General features: G+C 42.6%; 1 protein-coding gene across 2 annotated transcripts in view; it reads right to left on the reverse strand.

Annotated features, from left to right (window-relative positions):
• The window catches only part of rsrc1 (arginine/serine-rich coiled-coil 1), a 114,300-nt gene that overhangs the window by 15,979 nt on the left and 86,038 nt on the right, over positions 1–12,283 (reverse strand). For both annotated transcript variants that reach the window (XM_020087972.2, XM_020087973.2), the window contains exon 7: positions 4,303–4,374. In XM_020087972.2, coding sequence (XP_019943531.2) covers positions 4,303–4,374 — 72 coding nt within the window. The remainder of the gene's footprint in view (positions 1–4,302; positions 4,375–12,283) is intronic.

Here is a 12,283-nt window from a genome sequence, read left to right on the forward strand (position 1 = left end):
GTCCTGAGGTGGATCATATAGCCGCTGGAAAGAACACAGTTTAAAAAAAATAAGTATTATGGTCTACCCTGAGCGAGGATGCTGGGAACTATAATTATAGCTTGGTATAATGCAGACACTCTCCTTATTGAAGCTTCACGTTTTAGTTAATCTGATGAGATCATGGACACCAGATCACTTGTGTCTACCAGCGGATGAATTTCACCGCTTGTCCTTCAAGTGGCAGCCGGAGTGGTGCAGACGCCGCGTGGTGAGGTAGCGTGGCACGCCACACCATGGCCCCGGTAATTAAAACATTTAAAGCAGAGCCAGCCCCCCTGTGCTCCCGGGGTGTGATATGGGGGTCACGCGCCTGTAGATTCTAATTTGCGCACCATTTGTATTCATGACAGGCACGTGCTAAATATTTAACAGCAGCCCGGCAGGAGTTTTGTATTGTTAGGCTTTCCAGGTCAAATAATTTGATTTCAAGGCAGATTACATTAAGCGTCAATGTCCAAGCCACCACTCTCACTTGCCTCTCATTTCCTGTCTTTTATTACAACCGAGATAGGCCAGAACTGAAGGGATATGGCTTTGGATTATACAAGAGCTTGTTATCCCTGGATTAGTTATTATTTTCAATTAGAAAAGGGATCACATCATTTTTTACAGAAGCACACACCCACAAAAGGTATTGCATGCTGACTCCTGCATGCAGAGCGGAAATTTTAGCTGACTGACAAATCGTTTAGCAGAGCACATAATCACACCTAACAAGAGAAATATTATTTCAAATAAATGATGGTGCAGCCACAAGCGCCATTAATGATATTTCACTTATATTGATTGTCCTTGGCTGTTGAGGATGTGTCCTCTCACTCCTCTATATGTTGAACAAATTCGGCAAGAAACCGAATCCAGACATTTTAGTTTCAGCCGAGGTCCTGTGGTGATTGACAACAGGGCTAGTTAAACGGTGATGAGGCGTTAATGGATGCTAGGTCCAGGAAGTGAAGGGGGAGAGTGAGATGGAGGGGGCATGCGGCTGAATATTTAATGGTCATATAATTCCTGAACACAGACACACACACAGACAGGTACACACCCAACCCGTGACCTGTCCTACACACTGCGTAATTAGGGAAACAGTCCTTTCGTTTAGCTGCCAAAAGAGCAAACCGTAGGTATATATCCCCCTAATGATATGGGTTAAAGAGCTATTATACGTCTCATTAAAATATATGATCTCCCAATCTGGTGGTGGTTTGAGGTAATGGGGACACAGCAGCACAGGGGCTAAAATACCATCTGCAGGCAATAGACGAGTGTCCAAACCATATCTACATAATTCTGCATGTCAGAGAGGCTGCATGAATGGAAAGATGTTTCTGCCAGCGACTCATGAACGACGCACAGCACAATACTTTTTAGAGTGTGTCGTATATAACATACAGTATATATATGTGTTGTGTATAAAGCAGCATGTGATTGGTTATGGAGCATAAACACACACTGATTTCTAGAAAACTTGGTGACGTCACACATTTCTCTTTAAGGAAATAAAACCTGCACACTACTTTATTGTAGCAACACCACAGGGTTAATATTACAAATTTATAATGTTAGCAATTTGATATATTTGGTTAATTGTCCAGACCTACATACAGAACAACCACATACTGTGACTCTATATTTTGCCTTCAGTAAAGTGCCAGCTGACACTGTAGTCCACACAAACAGACTGTGTTACACTGGCAGTCAGTTCTTCTTATTATAGCTGGACATACTAGGTTAGCTAAAAGCCTCCTGGGCACACAAACAACATTTCTCAGCTTTAATAGCCTAAACAAGGCCTGCAACTGACAAAGGAATCATCCTCCCCTCTCATTCTCATACCCTTTCATATCACATTTCCTTTTTCAACCACTAGCATCATCTGGCTGCCCTTAACCAGAGAGCCAAACACTCCTTTAATGTAGAGACTACTTTGTTAACTGATGACCACAGGGCCAGTTATTGATCCTTTCCTTTCTCTATCTCAGTAAAACCTGCTGATAAAAATCCCTCTCTTCTAGCAGGGCTCCGCAGTATGCAGCCACAGTTCGCAACAATAATAGCTTGCATATCATAGCATCCACATGAATCAGATCTCGGTGGTTTCGATTAGGGTTGAACTAACTCAAAAACATTGCCAGTCTAGGATGGGAATCTATTTATGAACGGAGAGTGTAGGTGGTAGTGTTCTTCACTTTTCCCCTCCGTTCTCTTTAAAGGTTTTCTCATTTCACTTGACTTAACGGTTCAAGTGTAAACTTTCTAGTTGTGTTGACCTCTAAGAGGCCCTGCAGGGAATAAGAAGACTCGTGGTGATCTGATGTTTAGCAGCAACAGTGGCCCACCTCCTCCATTTTAGCAGTGCTGGGAGGATGGAGCTGGCTGACTCCATTTCCGCGTGTGTGTGTATGTATGGTAAATTGTATGTTTTTGCGACAATGCCACTGGCTTCTCTCTCTAGCGAAGTAAGGGCAAGTCATCTGGACCACTTTGTCAAGCCCCTCTGATCTCAATTCATGTATCTCTGTGTCGGGAAAGGAATAAAATGATCATCCTTGAAGGCAGCGTCTACACAGCATGCGGCGCTCCCACCACTCCACCGCACAATTAAGCACAACACCTTATTTCACGCGGAAGAAACAGCTGGAGTGAGGCTTCGAGCAAAGGGGAGAAAGAGTCAACTGCTTCCAAAGTGTGAACTTTGCTTAAAAAAAGCTATTTGACTGGGAGCTTTGCTCTGTTGCTCCAAGCGAGGCACTTAGTCACCACTTTGGCAGTGCTTCCACACAGAGAAGAGGTTAGGAGAGAGGTGGAAATGGTTGATGAGGACAAATGGAGGTGGGAGGAAAGCGAGTATGTAAGACAGAAAGTAGGAGGGAAAAAACTGAAAGGAAAAGGAGGAAGAGACTGAGCAGTAAGGCTGAGAAACATGAATATTTTGAATGTGAGAGCGGCAGTGAGGCTGTAAGAAACAAAAAACAAAACAGGGTGCAATGAAGTGAAGGAGGGAAGGAACTGGAAGACCAAAGCAAAAGTGCAGAGGCTAATTAGTTTCTGATGGCTGGACTTTCATTTGGCTAAAAGGTCAGCTAACTTTAAAGGTCACGCTGACGTGCCTGCTCGATACAAACACAAAAAATGACACAAAAAGAGGAGGGGAGACAGAGAGAAAGAGAGTCCAGCAATATAAAGACCCACACTGGAACAAATTATAACTACTACACATGCATCTGCGCACGCACGCACGCACGCACGCACGCACACACACACACACACACACACACACACACACACACACACACACACACACACACACACACACACACACAGCGTAGTTCATAACAGCACATTTAATATTCTCATTTGTATCATGCTCTGGTCAGAGGAGGGACCAGGGTCATTACTCCATCTGAGGACTTTTATTACTGCCACTGCAAATTACTCAGGACTTTATTTGAATGTGTATCCAGATCACGTGTGTGTGTGTGTGTGTGTGTGTGTGTGTGTGTGTGTGTGTGTGTGTGTGTGTGTGTGTGTGAGTGTGTGTGTGTGCAGTATGCGTTTGTCTGCATGTCCTATGATGATGGTGGTGTTGTTGTTGGGGGGGGGGGGGTTTCATGTTGGCGGGATAAATTTACTACCTGCAATACTAAGCATATTTCTGCCTTACACATATATGGTGCATCTTTAAGTAGATGAGAGCCGTCTTAATAAAAACTATCATCATCTCTCAGTATTGAAAATCAACTGTTAAACTGTTCTATAAAATGGTTAATCTGAGAATGTAAAGATATCAGATGTGTTCAAATGTGTAAAACCACTGAGAGTGTATTGATTAACTGATTTAAGAAAGAGAAGTGCAGTATAGATTTTCTGAAACGCTTATTCTGTGTTCTTGCAATTGTTGTCTCTCATATTCATGTTGTTTAATTACACATGCGAGAAGTCTGTCCAGCTGTTGTGCAACTGATGTGTTGCTGCCTAAAACATTTCTTTGTATTCCATGTTCCCCAACTCCTCAATCATAATATCAACAACTATCCGATGAAGGATAAAATAAAAAACACAGCTAGCTTGAATTATTTCAGCTGCTATCATGCCAACAACTTTAATGCTACAATTTGTGTTAAACTTTATGGTTCACGCTTTGCTTCTGGTTTTACTTTGTGTTTTCAGCGTAGAACTGCTAGAGACCATATGTTGGATCAATGACAGACACACAAGCAAACACAAATACACACACACACGTGTATATATATAACTCACCTTCCTGTAATTTCTTTCGGGCCTCCTCCTCTCTCTTGGCTACTTTGGCCCTCAGCACCTCATCCGTCTTGGCTGAAAAGAAAGACAACAGTGTTAGGCGCAAAGTAGAATTTGAGGAACCACCCATAATGGTTTTATTATAGAAAATAGTTGTAGCATTAAAATTGCATTGTAGGATTTGATTTTGAAATTATCATTTATGATATATATGATTACATTAAATTAAAGGGACGTTTAAACGTTAAATGTAATGAAGCCATCTTAAGATCTATGAATTTTCATGGACAAGGCACAAAACCTATTTCTGTGCAAGATACTGACGTTGGAAACAAATTGATATTCGTCACAGATAACCCAGAAAATTACCAGAGGACACGTTACCAGATCAACACTTTGCGCACAAATCAATAACAGTATGACTCATGCCTTCTCCCTTTCCTGCCAGGCAGGGCCAGGCTCCGATTTTCCCTCACACCCCTGTAAAAGTCATCCTGAGAGGTATATATCGTCTCGGCATAATGAAAAGCTTAAGAGAAAGTGAGGCGGCGGGAGTAAACACTCGTCAGGACATTTTAAGCATCTCTCATCATCAGCGGCGTCGTCTCCGCTCGCTTATCCTCCACCTTTCCCCCCGAATAATCAAGATGTTAAGCCACATTAAAAAATATAATGCTGTGTATGGCAGGACTATCAATACTGCCTCTAAATTAATTACATTTCCGTTGCGGCGCATCATTTATTTTGCAGCGTTAGGGCCTCAGTGGAGCCATTCGCCTTTATTGCTATCTCACTTGGTTGATGAGTGAGCTATGTAAAATTGAGTCTCCAATATCATTACACTTAATGAGTTTTAACTTTGAGGGAAAAAAAGTAAGAGAGAGAGAAAGAGAAGAAGAGAGCAAGTAGACAAGAGAGAAGAAAGGAGGAGGGGGTGAAAGCTCTGTGCTGTTTTAGGGAAGTTAATACAATATACGAGTGGGTGTAAGTGTTTGTGAGCACTTAGAGAATGTTTGTGTTAGGGCACAGCTGTGGGTGTCCGAATGTGGTTTATTGCACCACTTGAAATGCTTGTGTGTTTTGTGTGCGCTCATGATTTTGCATCTGATTGTGTGTTGGGTTTGCACTGCAAGCGTGTTCCATAAAAATACAACACATACATATCTGTGCGTGCGTGTGTTTGGATGCAGGAGGCCATGGGTTGTGTTAGTCTCTCTGTGAGTACGCTGCTGTTTTTGTTCAGTAATTGGCGTAGACAAAGAACCTGTCACACTGCTGTTACGGCTGGTTAAGTCTGGAGGTTCCGCATCTTTACTAACAATGACTCTACATGGATGACTGAACCCTCCCCTACCTCCCTCAGCTAGCGTGCACGTGTGCGTGTGTGTGTGGGAGCATGCTTAACCAAACCCACAACAACCAATCTCCGTCTGCTCGCTAAAACAGTCATAATCTTGCAAGTTTGTGTGTTTGTGCCAAAAACCAAACCATGGGCTGCGTTATCCTGCGTCTCTACGCAACTACAATCAGGTTTTCTTGTTTGTATGCACATGTGTGGTTTATATGAGTGTGTGTACGCTTCTCTGTGTTCTACAGTTTGCTCTTTGCTCGGGGCTACAGAGAGGCAGGTAGGAGACAGAGTGGTATTGGTGGTGCGATGGAGCAGGAGGGAGACAGTGGTGAAAGGTAGATTGGCAGATAGTTAAGGGCTGTGTCAGAAAGAAGAAGAACTGACAGTGAGGGGAAACAGTCAATGCGGGAATAAGAGAAAAGGCCTTGCCTGCTTGCACACAAACATGCACACACAAACAACAGGAGTGATTTGTCGCCTCTTTTTGTTTGCATGTTTATCCTCCACCTCTATCCCTTCATCCCTCCCCCAACAGGTTCGCTTATCCTCTCGTGTTCTCGTCTCTCCCTTTGCTTTGCCTTCTCCCATCCCACCCCGTTTTTATGCTTTCTCTTCCGTCTCTTGCTCATCTCTCTAGTACACTGTGCCTGGGGGCAATAGCAGCAAATCAAACTGTTTATCCATCTCTCATCAGTGCACTGCCTCACGGGGCTCCTGCCCCCTCAAAACAATGAAAGTGGGCCTGTGTGCTGAGCCAGGGATACAATTTAATTGCATCAATAAGGAGTTCTGCTTTAAAAACGATAAAATACAAAAAACAAACAACATTGCAGCGATACACTTTGCTGTAGCATCATGAAAAGCCTGTTAAAAAAAAGGATTACGCATCACAGCTGCACCTGTCAACAAATAAAGGCACGTCTGTGTAAGAGGCCGTGCACTGGAAGTACATTTCTTGGCAACTTTGTGGCTCCAGTTCATTGTCGGATAATTCTGTGATGGACTTTTATTAAAGCACGTAATAAACGTCTGGGTGTTGGGGAGAGGAGAGTTCTTTCACTTCATTTAGACTTCGTTCATTCTTGGCTGCAGGGGCGGAGGGAAAGAGGAGGGATGGCGGCGGGAAGGGGCGGAGAGCGTCAGTGAAAATCGCATTGTGATTATGAGTATAATTGCAGCTCAGGGGCCCAGGGGCCATGTAGCTCTGATGGCGCTAGAAGATGTTTTATGCACAGCAACAGAGAGGAAGAAAGTGAGAAAAGAGAGAAAGAGCGAGAGTGGGAGGGAGAGGCAGGCTGCCAGAATGTTTGCTTTTTTTCTCTCTCTTCACAGAATTTCCTCTTCTATGTTTTTCTCCTCCCTTCTTTTTCCTCCTTTCTTCTCCTCCTCCCCCGAACGTCCTCTCTCACTCGTTTCTACTCCTCTCCTATTCTCTTCTGTCCTCCTCTCTCTTCTCTCCTGTCCTCCTCCCTTGGCAGGATTAGCTGGGTCTCGTTAGAGGGGAAATGTAATAATGCTCCTACCAGGTGGAATCGGGCCCGCTCCATTATCAGCCGGGAGATGGATGGGCCATGTAGGGCCGGCGGGGGCCACGCGCGCACGCAATTTAGATTCAATAAACTGGCAAAGCAAGACCCCCAATCTGATTTATCTCTTACACGCCGCCAATGCTTGCTGCTACGATGCTGATTCCCTATTACCGCTCAGAGAAGGACTATTCATTGGATGTAAGGCACGGCAGTGAGAGAGGCTTGTCGGGCCCCCGGGACGGCAGCAAAACAGATACAGCAGAGGGTTAATACGTTTACACACAGATAAGCAATTAAATCTAAGGCTGAGGTGAGTTATAGAGTTATTAAGGAGGGATTGGGGTGGAGGGGGAGAGAAGGGAGGGACAGAGGGTGAGAAAAAGAAGAAGAGAGATGTTATACAGCTAAAGAGTGTAGTAGCTCAGGCCTTAGGCCGGGTAAAGTAAGTATCAGAAGTGAAAAGGGTGATCATATTATACAGTTCATGAGGTGAGAGAAGAACAGAAGAGCATCAATCTGCCCATGTTGTTCAATAAACTCAACACAGCGCAAGATAGAGCAGTTATCCACTTAGTCTGTGTGCGTTCGTGTGAGCTCATGAGCGAGGACATGTATGCTCGAGCGTGTCTTCATTTCTAAATGTAAGTGGGCATGTGTTGGCGTAAAAAGCATATTCTTATCCACAATATATCTGACTGTAAGCATGCATAGCATCGCACGCAATTGTGAGTCTGTGCATGTGTATGTGAGCTGCAGTGATGTTTGCGTTGTCGGTAGCTGTGGGTGTCATTCCATGCAGCCGCCAATCAAAGTGAATCTGAATGTCAGCAGGAGAGGAGGCGTGATAAATCAGCCTCACACCCAACGACAAACAAAATATTAGAGGCAGCGCGGCACCATTGGAAAAACGTCCCTTCCAATCAGCCGAGCACTTTGCGGTGAAGCTCAGGAGCTGGGCCCTGCAACCAACGCTGAATACCAGAGAGACAGATAAGACAATAAATAGATAAGTGAGAGACAGACAGGTTGGAAGACGAGCAGAGAGACAAGCAGACATGAAGACACACGGACAAATAACAAGAAGAAAGATGAGAGAAAGAAAGAATAAAATGGGGCTGGAGGAGAGACAGGTAGGCACACTAACTAATGTAAAATAAGTCTGACAGGCAGACAGACAGAGGCGACAGCCCGGTAGAGCAGAAGGATGTATGGCAGCGGGAATATTAATTTCAAAATTTAGTGTCACAGTCCCTTCTTTTAAGACATGAAATGTAAGTCTCATCAGGCCATTCAGAATTTTGGATGACTAAAATTTAAGATAATTAATAATCTATAGTAATTAATGTTAAATAATAGTAATTTATTGTAACAGCCCATGGCGCTAATAAATAAGCAATAATTTAATCAGTGTTATATCTTAAGCTGCTTTTATTTATTATGTATAACTTAAAAAAGTACAAGTCTAATAATCTACTGCTGATTGCAAGTCTGTGCATTTCATTCCCAGCTGGAAACTAAACTTAACATTAAGTGTAAGTCAAACATGGATTTATGGATAGAATTTTAAGTGTCAGGATGAACAGACCAAATGATTAAAAAATGCAATAGTTTCTCCTCAAAATTCACCCATTCACCCAATTAATGATTTTCAGCAAGCAAAAACATCTCAAAGCTATTGTATTCAAAATGCCAAATAGAAACACTGGGCAATAATGGTGAACTTAGGACTCTAGGCTCTACCTTTTTTTTTTTTTTAACTATAGTAAGATGGGATCACAAATCAGTCATTTGACAGAGATGGTTTAGTTTAGTGTATAACGCACGGTTTACCATGAAGCAATCCAAAGCTAAGCCTCGACTGTGGGATGCAAGAAGGACAAGGATACAGTTTCCACTTGACTGTGTATAAACACAACAGACTATTTTGCCAAAAGAAGAGACAGTGATACAGTGTTTAGTGGGAGAGGCTTACTTATCTTTCTGGGTATCACAAAGAAAGCTGTGATCACATGACGTGTAGATAAATTTGAGTTGGAAAAAAAGCACAAAAAAGCAAGGTCTACAATGAGCAAGAGAACATTAACAGAAGCGGGAGATAAAGGTTTTCTAGTTCAACATATTCTTAACAAACTGTCATTGTCTTTTGTCTTTTTGTCCTTTGTAATGATGCTTTATTTAGGTTTCTGACCTGATCAGGGTGTTTTAAGACCATCTGTCAAAGAAATTGATAAGTGGCACTCAACACTTTAATGCAAAAAAACTCTCAATTCTTAAGTTCCTTTTGAGACTTGTGGTGAAAATAAATCCTCTATATTGTACTGTATCTTCTAATGCAAAAATCTTCAGCAGGTGAGGATGCTAAATGGATCACAAGAATTAGCAACACCAGAAGTAACCACTAGGTGGCACAGCACACAGGGAACGCAAGTGGGAGGCTTGGGCCTCCTGTGTGTGTGTGTGTGTGTGTGTGTGTGTGTGTGTGTGTGTGTGTGTGGGACCCTCTATCAAAACCAGCTCGTGTAGACCTTGTAGCTGTAAAGTCTAATTTGACACGGTGACATATCACAAATGTACGTGCATCCTGATCGCACAGGCAGACATGAGAAGATAAAACAGGAAGTGATTTAAATATTTAGCAGCAGCATGCATAAAATCGTTCAAAGGCAAGCTTATGTTACAGTAGACACTGTGCAACCTGGAAAAAGTCTCCAGACAACAAAAAGTCTGGGCAACCAGTTCACAAAAGTACCATATATGAATCAGCATCTCAGCCACAGCCATACGACTGCGTGTGAGAATGGTACCGGGTGAAGTCCTCCGGGCAGGAGACAGGAGAGATGTACCTGAATGATCTTTCACAGAGGATGCCCTCTGCATCTGTCATCAGGCTGATTTAACGACACCCAATGAAATATTTACAAACCAAACAATTAGAGAGAGATATCTTACAAAATCAATCAATTATTCATCGACGATAGTCTGAAGAGCTTTTTTTTTGTTTCAAGGCTATATTCTGATGCTGGGGAGTGCATCAATTAGGGCTCATGCTCCCGTGGTGTTATGGATGCTTAAGAGGGGAATGATCGTCTCAACGTAGCAGCCAGATGTAAGATGCCAGGACTGGATGCTGACACTTTCTTGTGGCAGATGAGTTTGATAAAACCCTAAATTGATACGCTGATCTCTGCACTATGGGACAAGTGAAGTCAGAAGGACAACTCGGATCATTCAGCTGAATGTGTGAATAAATGATCCTTATGCAACATTTGTTCTATTAATATTTAAAAACTGCCTCAATACGAGACACCTGGGCTTCGCGCTTGTATTTTTCTGTTTGATGATCGTGCTGAGATTGCATCTGTCAAACTCAGAGAGGTTAGGAATTAAGAAGAGATTTATCAACGAGGAGAAAAAAAACCACGAGGTAACTCAGTCCAGAGTTCATTTTCTCTGCATACAAACACAAACTCATACAATTCAAATGCAGCATGTCTTTGCGAAGGCATTTTATACATATACTGGATATTTGTGGACGTTTTCATGGTCAGCAGAGTCAGGCCACAATACAAATCCTCTGCTAACTGTTATACTGTTGCACCTAACTTAAGATATTAAACCAACAAAGTCAAAACATTTGATTTCAGGAAAATGTCAAATCTGTTTCTCCAGTGATTTTGGTCTAAAGAGTAATATGCTGCCATGCAGAAAACTGTTTAAAGGGTGAAACAATTATCTTATTAATCAATCATGACTCATTTTTCAAGTAAAAATGCCATCATCATCATCATTTGCTGGTTTCAGTCTCTTAAATGCAAAGATTATGTGATTTTATGACATTTTAAAGACACATTAATCCATTAATCAACATATTTAACAGATTGTGAATGATTATAATTATGAAGTTAAGTACAGCTTATTAAATGTTTAGCGTTTTCTCACTATTTTTGTGACAACAGATATGTTACTCCACAACTTCTTGTAATGAGCAGTAGCTAAAAGACGTTATGGATCACAGAATCCTCAACTAGTTCACTCTCAAACTGTCCTGTGCGGCACAATGCTTGACTTGATTTTGAATGAGTTTTAAGAGACCAGTACAATAAACCCAACAAACACACTGGGTCTGCAATTTATTTCCTCTGGGCCAAACCTTGCACAAGAGGTCTAGGGTTGAGAACAGATTACAAATAAGCTGCAGAGCATGTGAATGGCGCGGAATCAGCATCCCAACCTTTACCCCTAAGGGCGATAGAGTATCCCATGACTCTGCAGGTGCACCAGCGCGCTTAGAAAGACGTAGGCCCCAGACCCTGGGACAGTGAGGAGAGCTGCTGCAAATGTGGGGAGGAGCAGAGGCCTCCAGCGGTCAGAGAGATCACAGAGAGAGGTTACTCTGAGGACCACGCACTGCCATGGGGTGCATGCACTCGCATGCAAAAATAACCACACCTGAAGAAAACACACTGATGTGCAGATACTCAAATAAGCCATAAGAGCAGCGCACACACACACACACACACACACACACACACACACACACACACACACACACACACACACACACACACACACACACACACAGAAGCCTGAGGGGAAAAATCTAACAACAAAGCCTTAACAGTCCACCATGCAGGTCAAACAAAGTTCAACCTTGAAACAGTATGGAAATATCATATGTTTATTATAATGTCCTTGCCTTTTAGGATGTACAGTAGATGTTAAAACATTACATTACATCGTGTGTGTGTATGTGCGAGTGTAAGCTGTACAGCCGAAGCCATTTTAATGGGTTGGTGGGAGGTGGAGATGCCTTTAAGCCTCTTAGATAAATATAAAAGTTCTGTCATGAGAACTTGACTGAGATGAGCGTGTAAGTGTATAACAGAGGTCTTGAGAGGGCAATCAGACCAAATCCATAATGCAGCGATCACATGGTGAAATATTAAGCATCCCGGGGCCTCTGAATGACATCTCACCCTCAACTTCAACCTCGTCTTGTCTCCACATGTCACCGTCTCTTTCGTATGCTTCCCTATATTTTACTTGTACCCCCTTTATGTCCTTTACTTCACCTCTTTCTCTTTGAACACTCTCCTGCTTCTTT

This window comes from Paralichthys olivaceus, chromosome 11 (genome assembly GCF_024713975.1).
Source record: "Paralichthys olivaceus isolate ysfri-2021 chromosome 11, ASM2471397v2, whole genome shotgun sequence".
Taxonomy (NCBI): Eukaryota; Metazoa; Chordata; class Actinopteri; order Pleuronectiformes; family Paralichthyidae; genus Paralichthys; species Paralichthys olivaceus.